The sequence below is a fragment of the Vombatus ursinus genome, unplaced genomic scaffold (assembly GCF_900497805.2).
Source record: "Vombatus ursinus unplaced genomic scaffold, bare-nosed wombat genome assembly UNPS02004196.1, whole genome shotgun sequence".
Taxonomy (NCBI): Eukaryota; Metazoa; Chordata; class Mammalia; order Diprotodontia; family Vombatidae; genus Vombatus; species Vombatus ursinus.
In genome coordinates, this window is record NW_020943974.1 from 42,371 (window position 1) to 61,597 (window position 19,227).

Consider the following 19,227-nt stretch of genomic DNA (forward strand, 5'->3'; position numbering starts at 1 on the left):
CATGGAGCACCCACGCGCTGCCCTCCCGACCTGTCCGAGGCCGCGGACTGCCCTTGCAACACCATCCTCAAGCCAGCCACCGCCGTCACTGAGACAACAGAAAGCCTGGGAGGGTCCTGCTGGTTTGGGGGTGCACACTCCGCTTCCCCACCTTTGTTCCTGCCCCTGGAAGCCAGCACTCTTCTTCAGCCAAGCTTTCTGGTCCCCATGCTGTCCCATCCCCGTGCTCCCTTCTGGACAAGAGAAGGCCAGGCACCTTGGGCTCAGTTTCCCTGTGCTTATGCCTCGAGGCCTCTAGATGGCGCTCAAGCCACACATCCCTGGCAAAGGCCCTCATGTCACGGGCCAGGGCCAGCCCTGGGTCAGCTCCCTGCCCAAGCCGTTTCTGTGCCTAGGGCTGAAGAGTCAGACACCGGCAGACAGGTTAACTACTCCTCGGTCCCAGAAAGCTGCCCGGGGCCCCCAAAGGATCTGTCCCAGGCTCCTGCCATGTCTGGCTGTCCACAGGAGGTCCTCTGACAAGGAAATCCAGTCCAGCCTTTCGTTTACTTTGATTTCACTGTGCGCCATACCTGTGACTTCCTGGTTCTAGGGAACCTAGAGATCTGAACCTCTGTCTCTCAAGGCAGCTCGGTCCCAGCACTGGGAGGCCACCCAACCTTTGGGGGAGTAGGTGGGGCTAGAGCTCAGGTCATCCCCATTCTGTCTCTTCCCACCTTCACTTTACATGGTCAAAGCCATGTACCAAAATCCTACTAAGAGAAGTGTGGCTAAGGTGAAGAAAACACAAAACGGGAAAGAGTTACTTTCTGCCAGGAAGCCTTCCTCGGGGTGACAAGCAGTGTGGTATGAGAGACGCACTCCTCTAACGTACCTGTGACATCCAATGGACGTTTTTTAAGAGCAGTCACCACTGGGCCATCTTTCCTGCGCAAGAGGGGGCTGCTCCGTCTCTCGGCCACTTTCTGCTTTAGCCTGGATCGTAATTTCAGATTGGGTTCAGATGCTGCACAGAAAGGAGATGTCGTTACGGCCAGAAAAACACAGAGCGGTTCAATAGCGTCTCATTTGCAGTATTATTTTTTTAAAAAGATATACATTGGATAAATATTAGCTTAACACGGATGCATTCCCCTGGAGTGTGAACGAAAGCATTCACTCGGGATGTGGTATCGAGCATTATCAGTGCAAGCCATCAGCCAAGAATAACAAACAGAAACGATCTGATGTCTTTGGCAGCAGTTTGGTGAGCACAGCGGGCTGTGTGTGTGTGTGTGTGCGTGCGTGCGTGCGTGTGTGTGTGTGAAGGGACCATCACACAATAATGCTGCTGTCACACTTTACCAAATGGACTGAAACAAGAGCCTAAGAGCTGCCTAATGCTGGGTGTGGCTGCAGGGCCCATGAGGGAGGGCTCTACACAGAGGAAGGGGGAGTTTGAGGCCCAGCCTTCCTGGGCTTTCTCAGAGAGGCCTTGCCAATTCAATCTCACATGCTACTCTTGCTTACCAAGCACTCACAACTAGGGTCTCCTCACGTTTTCTCAGCCACGGTATCCTCTCAACATCCAGGGAGTTAGATTCTAAATGTCAATTTAAAAACCAAAACAAAACAGTGCATGGTCCCCAGAAGACCTGATTTGGAGCCCTGGTTCAGCACCTCGCTGCCCGTGTGACTTTGGGCCTGTTTTCTTATGTGTAACATGAGAGGTGGCCAGAGTAGACTCTAGGTCCCTCTCACTCTCCAGTGAAGGTCCCACAAGCCATGTGCATGGAGCACGGCACCACGGAAAAGGCACGCGTTTGGAGTCAAAGGACCTAGGATTGAACCCTGGTCATTTTACTGGTCATTCTAGGACAGCTAGCTGGCACGGTCGACACAGTGCCAAGCCTAGAGTCATGAAGACCTGAGGTCAAATCTGGCCTCAGACACTTACTAGCTGTGTGACCCTGGGCAAGTCATTTAACCCTTTTAAACTCCATTAAACTCAGTTTCCTCATCTGTAAAATGATCTGGAGAAGGAAACGGCAAACCACTCCTGTATCTTTGCCAAGAAAATGGGGTCCCAAAGAGTCGGACGTTACTGAAACAACTGACCGACAGCAGAATCCTTCTTAGGGGTTATTTGACCAGGGGTAAGTTCATTTCACTCCTCTGGGCCTCAGTTTTCTTATTTGAAAAAACACTGGGTTAGATTAGATTATGTAAAAGACTTCTTCTTGCTCTAAATTAATGGCCTAGGCAAACCAGACGACTAGCCATTCTCCAAGAGACGTCATCTCCCCCCTCCACGCGTCTGTCTGTGCCTGGAACATACTTCTCACTCCCTCCTCTGAACACTCAGCTCGGCAGCTGCTGCGGCCTTCAGGAAGCTAATCCTTTCAGCAGAAAGCACTTCTCCCACCTCCAACCTGCTGAGAGCGCTTTCAGGTTACCAGGACCCAGGGGGCAGCCCATGTTTAGGATGAGCTCTGAGGGAAGGAGAGGGGTCACGGAAGCCAGCACAGCGCCTGGCACAGTGGAGGCTCCTGCCCGATGTTCACCGCGCCCGAAGGTGTGGAGAGGTCCCCCCACCTCGGGGACACCACTCAGGGACCTTCTCAGCTCTTGGGGCTCTTCCAGGGCATCAGCAAAATAAGAAGGGCACTCGCCTCAGAGGATGCTTGCTCTACCTCTCTGAGAGCCACCCAAGCAAGGGCCCAGGGTCGGCCCTGGCATGAGGACGCTGGGGGCGGGGAGTGAGCTCTGCAGGACCAGAACATCCCTTTCAAAGGTGGCTGGCTCGCCTGGGGACATGGTGAGTCAAACACTCATGTGGTCACTTCTACCTCCGGGCAGACATGGCGCATCCGTGTGCTTCCAGGGGTCTGCAGGTAAGAGGGTCGCCGTGTCTGTGACTTGGAGTCAGGAAGAGTTTGGATCTTGACTCAGACGCCTAATCGTTGTGTGATTCTAGGCAAGTCTCTTAATTTCCCTCAGCCCCAGTTTTGTCATCTGTAAAATGGGCACAAGGGTCTCTACCACCTTGGGTCATGATGAGTTGAGTGCCATAGGAATATCTGTCGCTACATTGATCATCATTCGTGTCCTTTTTGCTGGGACAGAATCTGGACAACAGGGGCTGGTCTCCCCTGGGAGGGTGGGGGAGCTGAACTTTCCCTCCTGCATCAGGAGGAACCCTGGACCAGCCCAGGCACACCCAACTGCGCCTGCGTCTGCGCCTAGCAGCCAAGGCCTCAATCGCCCAGCCCGCAGTCAGGCAGACCCTTTCGATTTCTGTTTCTCAGCGCCGCCCCGTGTTCTGCCACCACTGCTTTTCATCCCAGAATCGGAGTCACAAGGGGCTTCACCAGCAGCTCTCGGAAAAACGCGTCAGCCTGAGGGTCTCTGCTGAGGAACTTCTCAGTCCAGAAGGGTCTGCATTCTTGCCCCTCCCCCCCATCTAGAATTTCCATGGGGATGGGGTAGAGACACAGAGCCACACAAAGGCTTTCTGGGAAGGTGGGTTGATCTAGAAGAGCCAAGAGGGGTCAGATGGGACAGTGGCTCATCTTACTGATTGAGTGACGGGGACTGGGAAGGACAGCGGACAGAGAGATGGCCCCCCAGACACGTGCTGGCTGTGCTATGCCAGGAAAGGGTCCTGACCGTTGTGCGGCCCCAGGAAACTCTCCAAGACTATTGGTTATCGACTGTGGCCAATCTGTGTTGGTGGAGGGCGTCTGTACCTCGGCAGTCCCTTCAGCTGATGGGTTCCTCTTGGAAGCTTCATCCTATCTCCACTGAAATAGAGCGTGTGCTCAATCACTAATGAATTAATGAATACTAGTGGGGACTAGTATAAGTGGCGTGGCCACAGATGACTGGTAAGAGACCGAGTCAGTGAATTCTAGAGATCCAGGTCACGCTGGAGAAGACGCCGGCCCTGTGACCTGTGACCCCAGGTTCCACTCATCCTTCAGGCAGCCCCTCCACGCCCAATACCTCAAGTGCACAGCGTCCCTTGGGAAAGGGGCTGGGGCTCACCTTCCTTGACCTGGAAGCCACCACCCTCTCCCGAAGACGTTCAGTGACTCCCCACTGCCCTTAAGATGAAGTACAAATCTTCAGCCTGGCATCGAGGACCCTCGCCCACCTGGCTCCCTTTCCAATCCGTCATATGACTCCCCTTCGTGGCAAGTCAACCAGCAGGTCCCCTGCTATGGCAATCCCATCCTCCCCATGCCTCAGCACGGGTGGTTGCCCGGTCTCACGGCCCCCTTGGCCGAATCCCTAGTCTCCTTCTACTCGCGGCTCAAGGGTTCCGTTCCTCCTCTGCCTCCCAGCCCCTTCAGGCTTCAATCTCACCTTCTGGCAGATACCGCCCCTGCCGTGACCACCTGTCATTCCCACGTGCATCTGTCAGGTACAGTTATGGAAAAGTGGTCTTCCTCATTGGACGGGGGTGGGGGGAGGCGGCACCTCGAGAGCAGGGATCGAGGTTTTGTCTTTGTATCCCCAGGGCCGAGCATGGTGCCTAGCATACAACGGGTGTTTAATAGATTCTCGATGACTGACTCACTAGCAGATGCCTTTTGAAACCTCCCCGCCCACCTCCTTTTCCTCTTGAAAGGCCTTGAACGTTTTGTCTTTAGTCATTCGCACCGTGTTGTTGCACTCTCTACTCCACTGGTAGAAATTCGAGCCCTTGAGGACAAGGGGGGACAGCCTCACTTCTGCCTTTCCCCTCCGGGCAATTCCTGCAGTGACTGAGCTTGGAGCTCGGCCCTAAAGCAGAGATGAGAGAGGCAGGGGAGGACGGGGGCAGCATGGTGCATACACTGGAGCCTCTGCTGAGTACAAAAGGCCAACCTAGCTCCTTGAGGCAGAGAAAATAATGGGCTCGTGTCATTAGGAACTGGACATGCCCAGGGCAGCTTGGGAAGACAGAGCCCTCTCCCCCACCCCCCCAGCCTCCCAAGCTGGGTTTGGGTAGAACAGACAGTTCAGATCCTGCACGTCCAGGCCTCTCCAGCTCTGCCCTCTGTCAGATGCTCCCAATTCCTGCCCAGCTGCATTGGAGTTACTTGGCCACAGCGCTCCCATTCTCAGCTCCGTGGCTTTGGGATGGCTGTCCTCTGAGCCTGGCTGTCATCCGGGCCTGGCTGTCCTCCTGGCCTGCGGTGTTCATTTTATGTGCCTTCCCCTCTGAAAGGACCTTCCGTCTACTCTCTCTGCACTGAGTTATTTCCGCGTGGTCCCCCATTAGATCGTGAGCTCCTGGAGGGCAGTCCCTGGGCCTGTCTTCGTGTGCCCAGGGCTGCCGGTCACAACAAGGGTTCTCTGCTCATCACTTTCTCTCTTCACTTTTCTGTGTCCCCCCTTGAGGACAGGTGTGATTTCATTTTGAAGGTAATCAGGGGGTAAGATGGAGAAACCACAGGCCTGGGGGACAGGAAGACACACACTAGCTGTGTAACCCTACACAAGCCTCTTGACACTTTCTCAGCTTTATTTTCCTCATCTGTAAAATGGGGGTGTATTTCACCCCCATTTTATGCTATTATTTATAGCATGGGCAGGAAGGTGATAAGATCCACTGTTATCAGACTTATACAAGATGACTTGCACACACACAGAGAAACAGAGACACAGAGACAGACACAGACACACACACACACACACACGCACGCATGCACGCACGCACCCACGCACACGCCCCACACCCCACTGCACTAACCTAGAAACACTCAATAAATGCTGTCATTGATGGCTTTCCTTGGTAGGTGGGAGCCAGGTGGATGGTGTCTTTCTCTGGTCTCCCCGGCTCCTGGACCTGATTTCTGGTTGTCTTTGCTATCAAGGCAGTATTAGCTGAAGAGCCCCAAGCCCCCTTCTTGGCTTAAGACTTTGGGGCAACGAAGCCTGGACCAAAGTGGGGGAGGGGGCAGTTTCCCGTGCCACCTTCCCCATCACGCCTGCTTCAGGGAAGATCGCCCAGCCCGAGAGGCCATCCTCCTCCAGGATTTGACATAACAGCGGAATTCTTGGGGCTCTCCAAATAAGCAGAGCTCCCACAATCCCCCCAGGTGCCCAGGGGCTGGATGGGATGGACTGCTGCCTCAATCAAAAAGTCTAGAATCCACACCGGGAGGGTTCCAAGTTGGTAGGGAAGCCGGGGGTCATCTTGAGCAAGGCCCTCATGATGCTGTGGAAGGTCTAGAGATGGCGACTGAGCTTAAAGTGAATCCGGGGCAGAGCCTGCGCTGGGAGCCGGGCCCTCGGACCCTAACTGTTCTTTCTCAGACAGGAGGCTGCTTTGTCTTCACCAGCTCAAGGCCTTGCAATCCCAGCCACCACGGAAGCCGGAACCCCATAACAACGCTGTGATCTGGGAGGCCTGGGCAGATGATGCCTCCAACACCGAGCCTGGTGCAGAGCAAGCACTTAAAAATAATTGTGTCATGATTCATTGACTGACCCACTCACACAACGACTCAGGATCCTAAGGCTATCTAGGGCTGTCGGCTACCTCAGAACCTTCATTTTACAGACACGGAGACTGGTGGCTGGAGATCGGAGGGCCTCAAGGCAGGGGGACCATGGAGTCAACGCCTCTGGTGAGGACCCTGGGAGCTAGATGTTAACAGTCAATGGTTACCTCGGGATGGAGAAAGCCCTCAGTCTCTTTGGATGAAAATGGCAGGACAGCAGGTCAGACGAGGAATCCGACTGAATTCCACCAGTTTAGGGAGTGCCTACTATGTGTCAGGGAGGGATCTGAGGAGCACCAGGGTGTGGGGGAGGGGGCTGCCCATTCAACTCCACAAGCCTTGGCAAGGATCTACCCAAGAGAAGTGTCCTGGGATTTGGGGCCTCCTTCCCCAACCTGAATGATCTCATAGTGCCCTCTCTCTTCTAAGGGTTTACCCAAAGGTCAGACTTCATTTCCCTGAGGGGAGGGGTCGTCTTTGGACCCTTGCACATGGCACTCATTTCCCCAACTTTCTTCCCAAACCCTTCCTTCTCACTAGCTTCTCACCGCTTCTGAGGGCACCACCATCTTCCCAGTGACCCAGGCCTGAAACCTCAGTGTCCACACTCACCTCACTTATCCAGTCCTCTCTCTTATCTCCCCTTCTCCCTACTCCCACAACCATCACTCAAGGCGTGGTCTTTATCACCTCCCACCTGGTCACCCTGCCTCGAGTCTCTCCCTACGATTTTCTACATTTCAGGACTATTTCATGTTCCCCACCTCACCTCCAAACTTCACGACTCCCCTTTCGCCCCTGGTCACCAGCATCTGCACTGCCACATTCACGTGCATCTTGGGAAAGAGATGAAACGTGGGGGCTCAGCTCCTCTGGATCCCAATGTCACTGACCAAGAAATGCAGGGAGCCCCTTTCCCTTCCATCGGCACGCCGGCCTGCTCTGCCTTCTGAAGGCCATGCTTGCCATAAAACCATCCTCCGGATGAGCCTCCCAGGTCCCATGGCTTCCCTAAGCAACTGGGGCTCTCGATCAGTTACCAGGGCACAGGCTGGTCAAACACAGAATCCAGGGGAGACCGGGGAAGCATGGCGACATTCTGAAATTCTATTTCACACGCTTTTACAAGGACGTGGGGAACCATAATTTGACAGGAACACTTGCTGGAGCTGTCACTGGCTGGAAAGACCAAACCGAGAGGAAAACGCAGAGCGTGGGCGGCTCCATCTGACAAGGAGTCACGGTCGTGGTGGAGGACGCGATGCTCCCTGCAGCCGCGTGAACTCGTCACAGCAAGAGCTTGGGCCTGGCGGTCAGGAGCCCCCCCTGCAACCCAGGCTCTGCCCCATGGGACCTTGGACAGATCCCGGGGACTCCCATTTCTGGATCGGTGACACAAAGGGGCTCCACTATATTATCACCACACCGGACCCTTCAAAGCCTTCTGATTCACTTAAATGTGACAAACAGTGATTCAGTCCTAGGAACCAGAGTCATGCTGGCAGTGGGAGCTGGAGCAAACGCCAGGCATTTGATGTTTTCTAAAGAAGGATCATAGGACTGAGAGTTCAAAGGGAGCCCTGAGACCAGGCAGTCCCTTTTCAGATGGGGAAACTGAGGCCCAGAGACACTGTGACTTGCCTATGGCAAGAGAAGGCAGCAATTCTTAGGGTGCGGGGGCAGCCTGGGATGTTCTCTTCAAAAGGCAGCCCCGGCCCCCACCTTCTGCATGAAGAGTTTCCTGACCCTCCCCCCACCAACTGCCTCATAGCAAGAAGGGCCTGGGTTCGAGTCCTGCCTCTGAGCTGCTGGCTGTGGGCTAGTCACGTGTGGCTGTTAGCGGCTCTGCTGGCCTCCAAGATGCAGAGGAGTGAGTCCGCAGGGCCTTGCGAGGTCCTCGGTAGCTTCCCCTTGGGAATCCTTGTGAAGGGGACAGTCACTCACTGACTGTGTCCCGACACTGAGCTCAGTGCCTGGTGCATCATGGGTACTCAGTAAACACCCGGTGATTCATTGATGGCAATGAGACATGTCGGAAAAACACCATCATCCCGGGCAAAACAAAATCAGACGACCTGAGCTCGCGGGCAGGAGAGGTGATGGGTTTGTCGGGAAAGCTCGGCCTTCCTGCATCCCCGGCCCAGCATCCAAGGCCCCAGAGGTGGAAGGAGGAGCGCAGGCTCGGCTGGATTTCCCCTCTCTATCGTTGGAGACTTGCCCCCCTGCAGACCGGGACGGGAAGGCCCCAGGCTGGCCCCTGCTTTGGCCAAACACATGGGTTTGTCTTTGTCTTCCCTCCCTCCCTGACCCCACTCACCCCACCCCTGTACATGCTCATCACCCTTCACCCTCCAAAGATGAGAAGGAGAATCTGGGCTCCGTCTATAGCCACGGCAACAAAATGGGACCGTGAGCCAGAGGCCGGGGGTCTGAGGCCTCCCCCACCCCAAGCCTCCCTTCCTGACCCTCACCAAGAGGGCCTATTCTGTGTGCTTTCAGCCTCCCTGGGGGACTGGGAGGAGACACGGGGGAGGGCCCACAATACTCTCCAAACTGGGAGGCATGGAAATATATTGGAAGGAAAGCCGCTCGCTGATCAAGCAGAGGTCAGGCCAGGGGCCCTGCCCTCCAAGCCACAGATCAAGGCTGAGTTAACCAGCCGCAAAGCTCAGGGACAGCTGTGGGATCCAGGTGGACAAGGAGCTGGGAGGGAAGGATGGCAGTGAGTGTCAGGGCCAGGGGGCTCTTTAGGTCGCCCCAGAGACAAGGTCCAGCCAGTCACTGAAGATCTGTGCTAACTTCACAGATTAACCCTGTATGCTACTGATCAGTGACCAAACCTTGTGAAAGGATGGGGAAAGGGCAGGGCTCAAAATGGCACCAGAGAAGTCAGCAATCTTGGGCCTGCCTTGCTCATTCTTGAAGAAGTGGATGCTGGGCCTGTGAACCAGATTTGGGGATGGGCCCAGCTCTGCTCCCCAGCCCTCCCCATTCTCTGCATCCTTCAGATTTCAATAATTAGCAAACCACATAAAAGGCATGTTGTGCATGAGAGTATGTTTATGAAAAAAGAGACAGCGATCTGATGGCGGATAGCCTTCTCAGTTCTGAGATGAGGCCTCTCCTTGAGGGACCCCCACCACCACTCTAAAGTCCACAAGATAGAGGAAGATAAGGAATTTTTGTGGGTGAGATTTTGAAAGATATGAGACAATGCATTCAGTAGTCAGAAATGGAGTGCTTGGTATAGCTAATGTTTCTACTTAGCTGGAGATTAACCTGTTTTATGTAGGAAAAATGCCCCCCAGAAAGACTCCCTAGAGGAGGATTTGGTGGGCGACATCAAAACTGCTGGTTATCTTCCAAGCATGAGCGCGCGCACGCGCACACGCACACTCACACACCACTTATAAAAACTCATAAAAATTCAAAGTTGAGTCTGTCTCTGGGGAGAACAGATAAGGAGAGAAGGGAATAATACCATTGTGGAAGCTTGCCACAGACCACCCGGTCAAGTCGAAGCAGGGGCTGCATTTCAGATACACACTACACAACTCTCCCCTCATTTCCTCACAGCACCGACAGGGCCAGGCCGGAATGGATTCCTGCCCTGGGCACACATTTTCCCATTCAAAATCAGAACAAGCAAGGCTGTGAGCGCCGCTCCTCTCAATCCAATTCTGACGGACAAGAAGGAACGGCAGACAGAGACGGGCACTGAAGCAGACCGCGAGCGAGGGACATCTGGGAGGAGAGCCCTGGGCGCACACTAGCACACATTCTAAACTTGAGAAAAACAAGGCTTTGCGAGTGAAGGCAGCTGGAGAGGGGTGTAGCCGAAAGCACAGAATTTGGAAAATACAGTCACTGACTAGTCAAGAAAAGGGAGAGATGAGGTTTCCAAGACAATTCTTTGACATTCTCTGTCTGAAAAAGTACATTACAGATGGCTACTGATGAGTGCATCAGAGTTGAAATTTTGCCTTAGACACTTCCTAGCTGTGTGATCTCTGGCAAGTCACGTCACCTTCGTTTGCCTCAGTTTCCTCTTCTGTAAAATGGGGGAATGGGACTGGATGGCCTTCAGCATCCAAGACCCATTGACTTAGAGGAAGATTAATTGTTAACACACACCCGGAAGAGCTGTCCAGTTTGCTGGATAGGACACGACCTTTGAGATGATGATGGGAGTCAACTGAAACAATGGAATAAATCGACATCAATGGAAGACTGCCATGGAGGATAAATGCAAAGTCCTTCACTTAGGCCCAAAAAATAAACAGCCCAAAAGCAGCTAAGCGGGGAAAAAAATCTTTGCTGCGAGTTACTCTGATCAATGCCTCATTTTTAAGACATATAGGGAACTGATCCAAATTTATAAGACTTTGTAAGAACGAGAGCCATTCCCCAATCGATAAATGGTCAAAAGATGTAAATGGGGAGTTTTCAGAAGAAAAAATCTAAGTTATTAGTACCCATATGGGAAAAAAAATGCTCTGAATCACTCCTAATTAGAGAAATGCAAATTAGAAAAACTCTGAAATCTTATCTCATACCCTCCTACTGGAAATGTTGACCCCTTCCACACTTCCGAAAAAAAAAAAAAAAGACAAATGGTGGCAGGGCTGGAGAAAACAGGTCTATTGATGACTTAGTGGTGCTGTGAACTGGTCCAGCCATTCTGAAAAGTAATCTGGAACAATGCCCCCAGAGCTATTAAATGGTGCCCGCCCTCTGACCCATCTATACCACTACTAGGTCTTTACCTTCCAGAGATCAAAAAAAGAGGAAGAGGACCTACATGGACAAAACTATTTTGAGCAGCTCTTTGTGGTGGCAAAGAATTGGGAACAGAGGGGACGCCCATCCACTGGGGCACACACGAGGGAGTTGTGGTGTATGAGTGGGATGGAATGCCATTGTGCTGTAAAAAATGAAGGAAGCAATTTCAAAGAAATGGAGGGGACCTGTGTGTGCTGAAGCAGGGCGAGCTGAGCAGAACCAGAATGTTGTAGAGACAGACGGCCTGAAAGGCCAGTGCAATGACCAGCCAAGCTACGACTCCGGAGATGTGATGACCGACACGGCCGATGGAGTCTGAGGGGGGACCGAGGCAGGCGGGAATCTGGCCTGCTAAAGGTGACAGCACACTTCAGAAACAAGTTTTGTTATTATTTTTGCTTTCTCAATTGTGGGGGGGCCGGGGACGACACACAGCGAAGGTCAATCTTCATTTGGAAATAAAATTAAATTAAATTTAAACAAATCAACCGTTCATGTAGAGGTCTGTGAAAGGACAACAGCTGACACGGGAACACCCGAAACAAGAGAACTGGTGGTTTTAGTGGATGGTGAGGTTTGTGAATCACCTTGACCCTGGTCCCCCAATGTTGTTCCTGTAAGTAACAGAACAGAAGCGCAGCATCCACAAGGAAGGTTTCATTTCCCGCTGGCCGGATCTGGTCAGACCACGCATGCCTACAGGATTACTCAGTTTGGGTTTTATGAGGGATGCTGACAAAGTAGAGCATGTGTGTCCAGAAGGGTGAGGGTGGGGACCAATGGGGAGGGGAGGGGAGGAGGGCTGGAGGGTGGGCCCAGGCAAGGGGCAGGAGCAAACAGGAAGAGGTTACAGAGGGGAAGATTTCAGTTTCCAATGAGGAAGGAGGTGCTCTCAGTTAGCTCTGATCCAAATAAAGCACGTTCCCGGTCCCCTCACTGGCGGTATTCCAGCAGAGTTGAGAGAGGGGGGAGTCACGTGTGCATTAGCGTTTTGGACCCGAGGAGGACTAAAGCCCCCCTCCCATCCCAAAGACCCCATGAAACCTGGCGCTTCTCACTCCCAGTGGCCTTGGCATCCCCACTGGAGAACTAGGGGTCTAGTCTCAGCCCTGCTGGCTGAATGTCTCAGTTCAGGGTGGGAAGGGGTCTTTCTGGGTCTTGGTTTTCCCATCAATAAAATGAGCGGGTGGGCAAGGAGGATCTGATCTCCAAAGTCCCTGGTGGTCCCAGCCACTGAAATCCGTCAAGATGAACTAAGGCCACAAATGAGACACACCTAGATGCCACGAGTCACCACCATCCTCCCCAGCCACCTAATCTCTAAGCCTCCATTTACTCATCTGTCAAATGGGACTGTATCCCCTCTCTCACGGGTTCATTGGGCAAATGTAAAGCCTCCTAGATTAAAAAGTACCAGGGTGTTCGATAACCAGAAAATCCAGCTGCACTTTGCAACAGAATGGAAGCTCTCTAAAGGCAGGGGCCGTCTCAGGGGCTGAGTACTGGGCTTGGCCCCAGGAGGTGTCACGTCACTCACTCGGGCACTTTGGATGGGAATGTTGACTCAGATTCATGGTGAGGAAGGCCCACGGGGATAGGGAGGGGCGATTCTAGGAGCTCAGGAAGGTGCTGAGGCTCCCTGCATGCAGGGCCTGGGACTCCCATTAATAAATGTTTGCTGAATGACTACACAAATATTACCTAATGTTCTTTTGAGAGCGTCCTCTAACCAGAGCCAAGTTAACGAGGGGCTGCCTGGTGAGGATCCTGGGGGACCGGCTTCTAGGAAGGGAGAAGGAGGACGGAGAACTGGCCTACCAACTATTTGTAAATAGATACTTCTCAGACACTTGAGGGTGCTTGAAAAGGCTGCCTTCTAAGTAGTTTAAACATTCCCCTTGAACCGGGGTTTACACAAGCCTTGGCAGGGCCAGTCCTTTCTTTGCAGATGATATAAACGTTCGCTCTGTGGCTTTCTGAATCACCCACGCTCCACTCAGGCTCCTCTCCCACAGCAGCACAAATGGGCGGTCGGAGCGACTGGGGAGCAGGGAAGGGCAAGATGGCGGCTGGGCCCAGGGGGCGAGCCTTCCCGGACGAGCCCGAGGGCCACCACACAGGAAGGAGCGAGCTGGCCACAGCTGGGGGCCTGGGCACTGGCTCACAAAGGAGGCCTTTTCCAGGAATGCTCCCGAGAGCTGACTCAAGTCTGGGTCACGTGTTTCTTCTGAGAGAAGCTGCACTGGCCAGGGGAGAGGAGGGGCCCGGGCCCGAGCAGCTGGCTGGACAGCCGGCCACTTGCCCCTGCCCCTCCCCCCCTTCTTCTCTTTTTTATTTTTAAAACTATTTCACAAGCCCAGGCGCTCATGCTTACCAGGGAAACAGGAACCCTCCCAATTTGGGAGCTTTTAGCAACATAAGAGGCAGTGACCGACCGGCTTTCAGAAGACAGGGGCTGGGGAGGGGGGACGCTCAGCTTCTCCGAGGCGGCCAGGGAGCCCTCCCCTTAACAAAGTCCCAGGGCCTGGGGTCCCTGCAGCCCAAGTCTGACCCCCCCCCCAAGCACCTCCCCATCACTGCCAGAACCAGACAAAATCTTCTCTGCTGTTTTTAAAGCCCTTCCCTGCCCGGCCCCCTCCCACCCGCCCAACTCCTCTGATCTGGGGACCCTGGCCTCCTCTTCCGCCTGCTCCCCACCCAAGACCCTCCACGTCCTGACTCGGGGCGTGTGCACTGGCATGTGCCATGCCCGGCACCCTCTCTCTCATCTCCCCCCAAACCCCACCTCCTACAGAAATACTTTCCCAATTCCCCCTCTGGGTTAGTGGGCAGCTGGGTGGCCCAGTGGAGAGGGCACTCATTTTGAATCTGTCTACCTCAGTTTCCTCATCTGTAAAAGGGGACCACAGCTGCACCTCCGAGGGTTGATAAAGTGGTTAGAACAGTGCCCGGCACACAGTTAAGTGCCACAGAAGTGTCAGCTACCACTACTGCTATTGAGGCAGCTAGGAGGCGCCACAGTGCACAGAGCCACGTGTTCGAAGCCGGTCTCCCTCACTAGCTGTGTGACCCTGTTTGCCTCAGTTTCCTCATTTGTAATGATATGAAGAAGGACACGGCAGACCACTGCGGGATCTTTGCCAAGAAAACCCCAGACGGGGTCACGGAGACTCGGAGGGACGCGGCTGAACGAGTGACCAAGAACCGAACGCAGCTCCCTCTTCTTGGCGCCTTCTCTCTGTGGATTCTCCCCGATGTATCCTGTACCTTGCTTATACACAGTTGTTGCAAGTGTCCCCCCAAGGTGCCCAGCCCTGTGCCTGGCACTACCACTTCTTCCCTGGGTGGCCTTGGGCCGGCCCCTTAACCTCTGGGGGCGTCAGTGCCAACGTCTGCAAAATGAGTCAGGCTGGCCTCGAAGGCTGCTTCTAACTCCCTGCATCAGTCTGACCAGATCAGGGGACCTGGGTTCGAAGCTTGGCTCTCCTACTGCCTAGCTCTGTGATTGTGGGCCAGTCACTGGGCCTCGGTTTACTCATCTGTAAGATGGGGGAAGGATTGGATGTCCAGGTCCGGATCTAGGTCTGAAGGTCTGGAGGTTCCACGTCCACCCACGCATGCGCGTGGCCCCAAGGGAGGCACGTCTGAGGGCACTGGGCCACGCGGCCCCCAGCGCCCTGACCGCCACACTCAGAGCCGGGTCAGGAGAAATGCCAGGGCTGCAGCCGCGTGAGTCTGTGGCATCTCATGGCAGTTCCGGGATCAGCCTGGACATGGGGGAACGCCCCTAACCCCACCCTTGACGCTTCCCCGTGCAGGAGCCCCCGCTCTCAGCTGTCCCCGGACGAGGACGCGCTGCCGGGTCAGGACACTGACCTGTTTTTCTCAGAGGAAAGTCGTCTTTGGAGTCGTACATCCCCAGCACGGGGTGATTGTAGGCTGCGGGGCCCCCACTTTGTGGGGGGGAGCTCTGGTCCAAGGAGCTGTGCTGAGTTTTCCTGCAGATGGGAAAAAGAGGAAAGAAAACTTAGCTGGCCAGAGGGTCCGACTGACATGCCAGCGGCGACGCTCGCCCACCTCGGGGTCTCAGAGAGCTCCACTCATGCCGTCACTCCCTGCCGAGGGCCAAGGAAAGAGAGTGCCCACAGCGGCGGGCCCGGTGCGGCTAAACCCGCCTCGATTCTGCCTCCCTCACAGCCATGCCTCATGGCCGGAATGCTTTCTCCTCCTGCCTCCGCCTCCAAAAACCCATCTCTTCATTACAGAGTGGGATTGAGCACCGCCCTCCTCCTGGAGCCTTTCCTGGGCCCCCGACCACCTTATGTCCACTTACGTCCACTGTGCTCGGAGCATAGACATGCTGATTTATGTGGAATGGAAGCTCCCTGAGGGCAGGCCCCACACCTGATAAAGGCCTGCACTCCACAGGGCAGATTCACTGGAAAGCTGACCACCCCTGGGAGACTAGAAGGGACTGGCTGGCTTGGAATTCATTCTGAGTTATCTGCATTTACTCCTGTGAGAAGCAATACGTATAGCACAATATAAAGCAGATGGGGAGAGGAGAATGTCCAACCCTCATCCTGCTGAAAAGTGGGTGGGAAGAAGAGAAGGTCAGGGGCAGTGCTCTGCGGGCTGCGGGCCAGCCTTCCCTGCCTGGGCCTCGGTTTCCTCCTCGGTACAAAGAAGGGGTTGGACAAGACGGCTCCAGGCCCCTTTCAGCGTGTTCTCAGCCGTGAGGAGAGAAGGGGGTTTGGGGGTCACGGAGGCACACACACCTTTCAGCCGCCCGCTTTGCCAACTGTTGCTCCTGCTTGCATCTTAAACATCTTTTGATGAACCTAATCGACTTCATGACCTGAAGCAAACTTGCCAATTTGCTGACTTATCTGAGCAGGCAAATGCCCGCACCTGCAGGTACCAGGGAGATGGGGTTACCGGGGGAGAGCCTGTTGAGGGCCCACGTCCTCAGAGGCCCGGTCTTCCCGCGCCCTGACGGAAGCCCCAGAGGCGTAAGTCTGGGCTCTTCACCTTTGGGCCCCGACGTCGCAGGGCGGGAGGAACCTTGGAATTCCTCCCCTCTACCACCACATTGTACAGATGAGGAAACTGAGGCTGGGAAGGGAACGGCCTTCACCGCGTCTTTCTTGATGAGAAGGGAATGAGCAGCCAAAGCGGGACGCTCCTGACGGAGAGCTTTCAAAGCTCCCTTCCCCTCTGACAGACCAGCCAAGGGGCCTCTCTCTCCGGGTCTCCGTCTCCCTCCTTCTCTGAGCCTCTGTCTCTCTCCTCTCTCTCCCCAGTGTCCTCACTAGCTAAGCCCTTTTGGGGTTCACCTTTCTCACCCAAAGCAAGCCTGTTCAGGGGCTCTGCCTTACTAGGGGGTCCTAGAGAACAGAGGTCTGGGGAAGGCCCGCTGTATCACGCAGCTGCCCTGCCCCCGACCACTGGGGTGACTTTGGGGCAGTCATGTTCCCACTCTGGGTCTCCACTGACCTCTGTGAGACAGTCAGACTAGACACTCCTGACCACCCTTAACTAAGCAGGATTTGGGGTCGGGGGAGACTGGGTGAAAAGCCAATAATCACGGAACTTCCAAAGGGATCCTGGGAGGAGGGTGCTGACACACGGAGCCCCCAGCCCCTGAAATCCCTCCCACTTTTCCTCTCCTCCATTCCGCCTGCACTAAAATCTGGCTCTCCCCTCCGCCTTCACCAGCCTCCAATTTCCCTGAACTCTGCCTCGCACCCAGAGTGCCCAGGCCACTCAGGATTTCTTCACCGTCCTCCCTGATTTTCTCAGTGGGAGGACCGGAGCTGCCACTTTTGCCCACAGGAGGGGGAGCCCCTGACCCACGAAGAAGCATGAGCTTGGGGGCGTGGGGCACTGTGGCCAAGCTGAGCAGTGGATTGGTTAATCCACATTCACTAAGCACCTGGACGAGTCAGGCACTGCGCCTAGCATTGGGGAGACAGGAAAGGGCAGTCCCCCAAGGCGAGGACCTTCAGCTCGGGTCAGTCGATGCCAGTTGATACCAGTCAGCAGCCAGAGCAAAGCCATCTGTCCGAGGAGGCCCTCGGGGGACGTCCAGTCTAGTGCTATTGCCAAGGCCCCTGGGGGCTTCAGACCCTCCTTCCGGCTGGTTCCAAGACCCTTCGTCTGGGCAATGGGTGGATTGGGATTTTTGCTGATTTAGAGCTTGCACTAAAAGTCCAACACACCATCTAAGACAGAGGGATTTGGAGGGGGAGGTGCTGGGTTCAAATTGTGGGTCTGCCCTTCATTTTATAGTCACCTCAACCCTCTGGGCCTCAGTTTCTTCAACTGAAAATTCAGGAGTTTAGACTAGAAGGCTTCTAAGGTTCCTTCTGTCTCCATGGCTGGTTGTACCTGAGAAGCTCTAAATACCATCTGTTCCACACACGAAGGTAGGTGGTGCCATGGTGCACAGAGCACTGGGCCTGGAGACTGGAAGATCTGAGTTCACATACAGTCTCAGGCACTTACTAGCTGCGTGACCCTGGGCAAGTCACCTCACCTCATCTCTGTCTGCTTCAGTCCGCAGCACGGTGCCTGACACATAGTAAGCACCATACATATGTCAGCTACTATTACGAGCTGCCAGCACATGAAGACGCACATGGGTGCATTGCCCTTATGCTGGGGGGAGGTCTGGGCTGTAAGAGTCCCCGAAAGCCAAGCCGCTTGAGGGCAGGGCCGGGGCCAGGCTGGCTCTGCTGAACGCACTGACCTGTACGGGGGGCACAGGGCGAGAGGGAGATCGGCAGGTGGTGACTCGGGACTGTCAGCCCCACTAAGGTAAAGAAACCTGCTTCCGTCAGACCGAGGACCGGGGAGCGGCAGCCGGGTGGCGCGGACGGAGAGGGCGAGGAAGACGGCTCTGCTCATGCTCTCGCTTGGCCTTGGCTGCCAATGCGTGACGGGCAGAACAGGGTGTGGGGAAGGTGCCAGACTAAAAGTGCCCGTGCTCTTAGCATTCCCTGGGTCTGCTGTAGTCACTGCCTCCCGAAGCCCTAGCTGGTTTCCCAGTAAAGACCCTGAGCAGCGAGGCAGACCCTGGGACCCCGGTTCATGCTGCCTCAGGCCAAGCTCCAAGAACACCTGGGTTGGGGAGCCTGTGGGGGCTGGGGGCTGCAGGGCTGGGCAGGCAGGGAGGAGGGAGAGGAGAGGAGGAGGGGGGGGGGGGGGGGAGGGGGGGGGGGGGAGGAGGGGAGGAAAGGAGGGGCAGCCTGCGGCTCCCCAGACCTCTGGCCATGGTGCTGAGCACCCGCCCCCACCTCCAGGATGACACGGTGGCCCTCCACTTACCCATACCAGTAGCGAGGGTCACTGGAGATGCAGTGGTTCAGATTGCGATGCGCCAGGGCCTTCTTCTTGTTGAGGACAAACTCCTGTAGCTTCATCTTGACTTCGGTGCTGGCCACGGCACCTGAAACAGGAGCCGGGGGACTCAGCTGGGGGGGCCACGGGGCCTCCAGGACAGGGGCAGAGGGAGGCTGCCGGGGGGGGGGGGGGGGGGCCTGCTCTACATAACTGCTCCCCCCTTTAAAATGCAGATTGAATCAAGGCAAAGAGGAGCCTGAAGAGGGCTTTCTGCTCCTACAGAGAAGTGGGCCTTGAAGAAACCCCCAGGGGCAAGAGCCCCCACGTGGGGGAGGGGCTGCTGTTAGTGCAAACTCAGGCCTAACGTCAGCCTAGCACCACAAGGGGAAGGGGCGAAGACAGTCTTCACAGGCATGTGTCATGAAGGTACAAACGTGTGCATGCACACACCAGGCACGCTCATACATGTGCTATACACAGACATGCGCACACACACTCAGACACACAGACATGAACACACACACACCACACACACACTCACACACAGACATGCACAAACACTCACATACAGACACGCTCAGACACACACACACTCACAGACATGCTCAGACACACACAGACGTGAGCA

At 55.1% G+C, this 19,227-nt stretch overlaps 1 protein-coding gene across 1 annotated transcript in view; it reads right to left on the minus strand.

Moving 5' to 3' along the window:
• LOC114053923 (histone deacetylase 4) overlaps positions 1-19,227 on the minus strand; it is a 253,834-nt gene that overhangs the window by 40,923 nt on the left and 193,684 nt on the right. Inside the window, exons 6-8 of the mRNA XM_027877070.1 lie at positions 18,585-18,705; positions 15,132-15,253; positions 875-1,006 (exon numbers count right to left, since the gene is read on the minus strand). Coding sequence (XP_027732871.1) covers positions 875-1,006; positions 15,132-15,253; positions 18,585-18,705 — 375 coding nt within the window. The remainder of the gene's footprint in view (positions 1-874; positions 1,007-15,131; positions 15,254-18,584; positions 18,706-19,227) is intronic.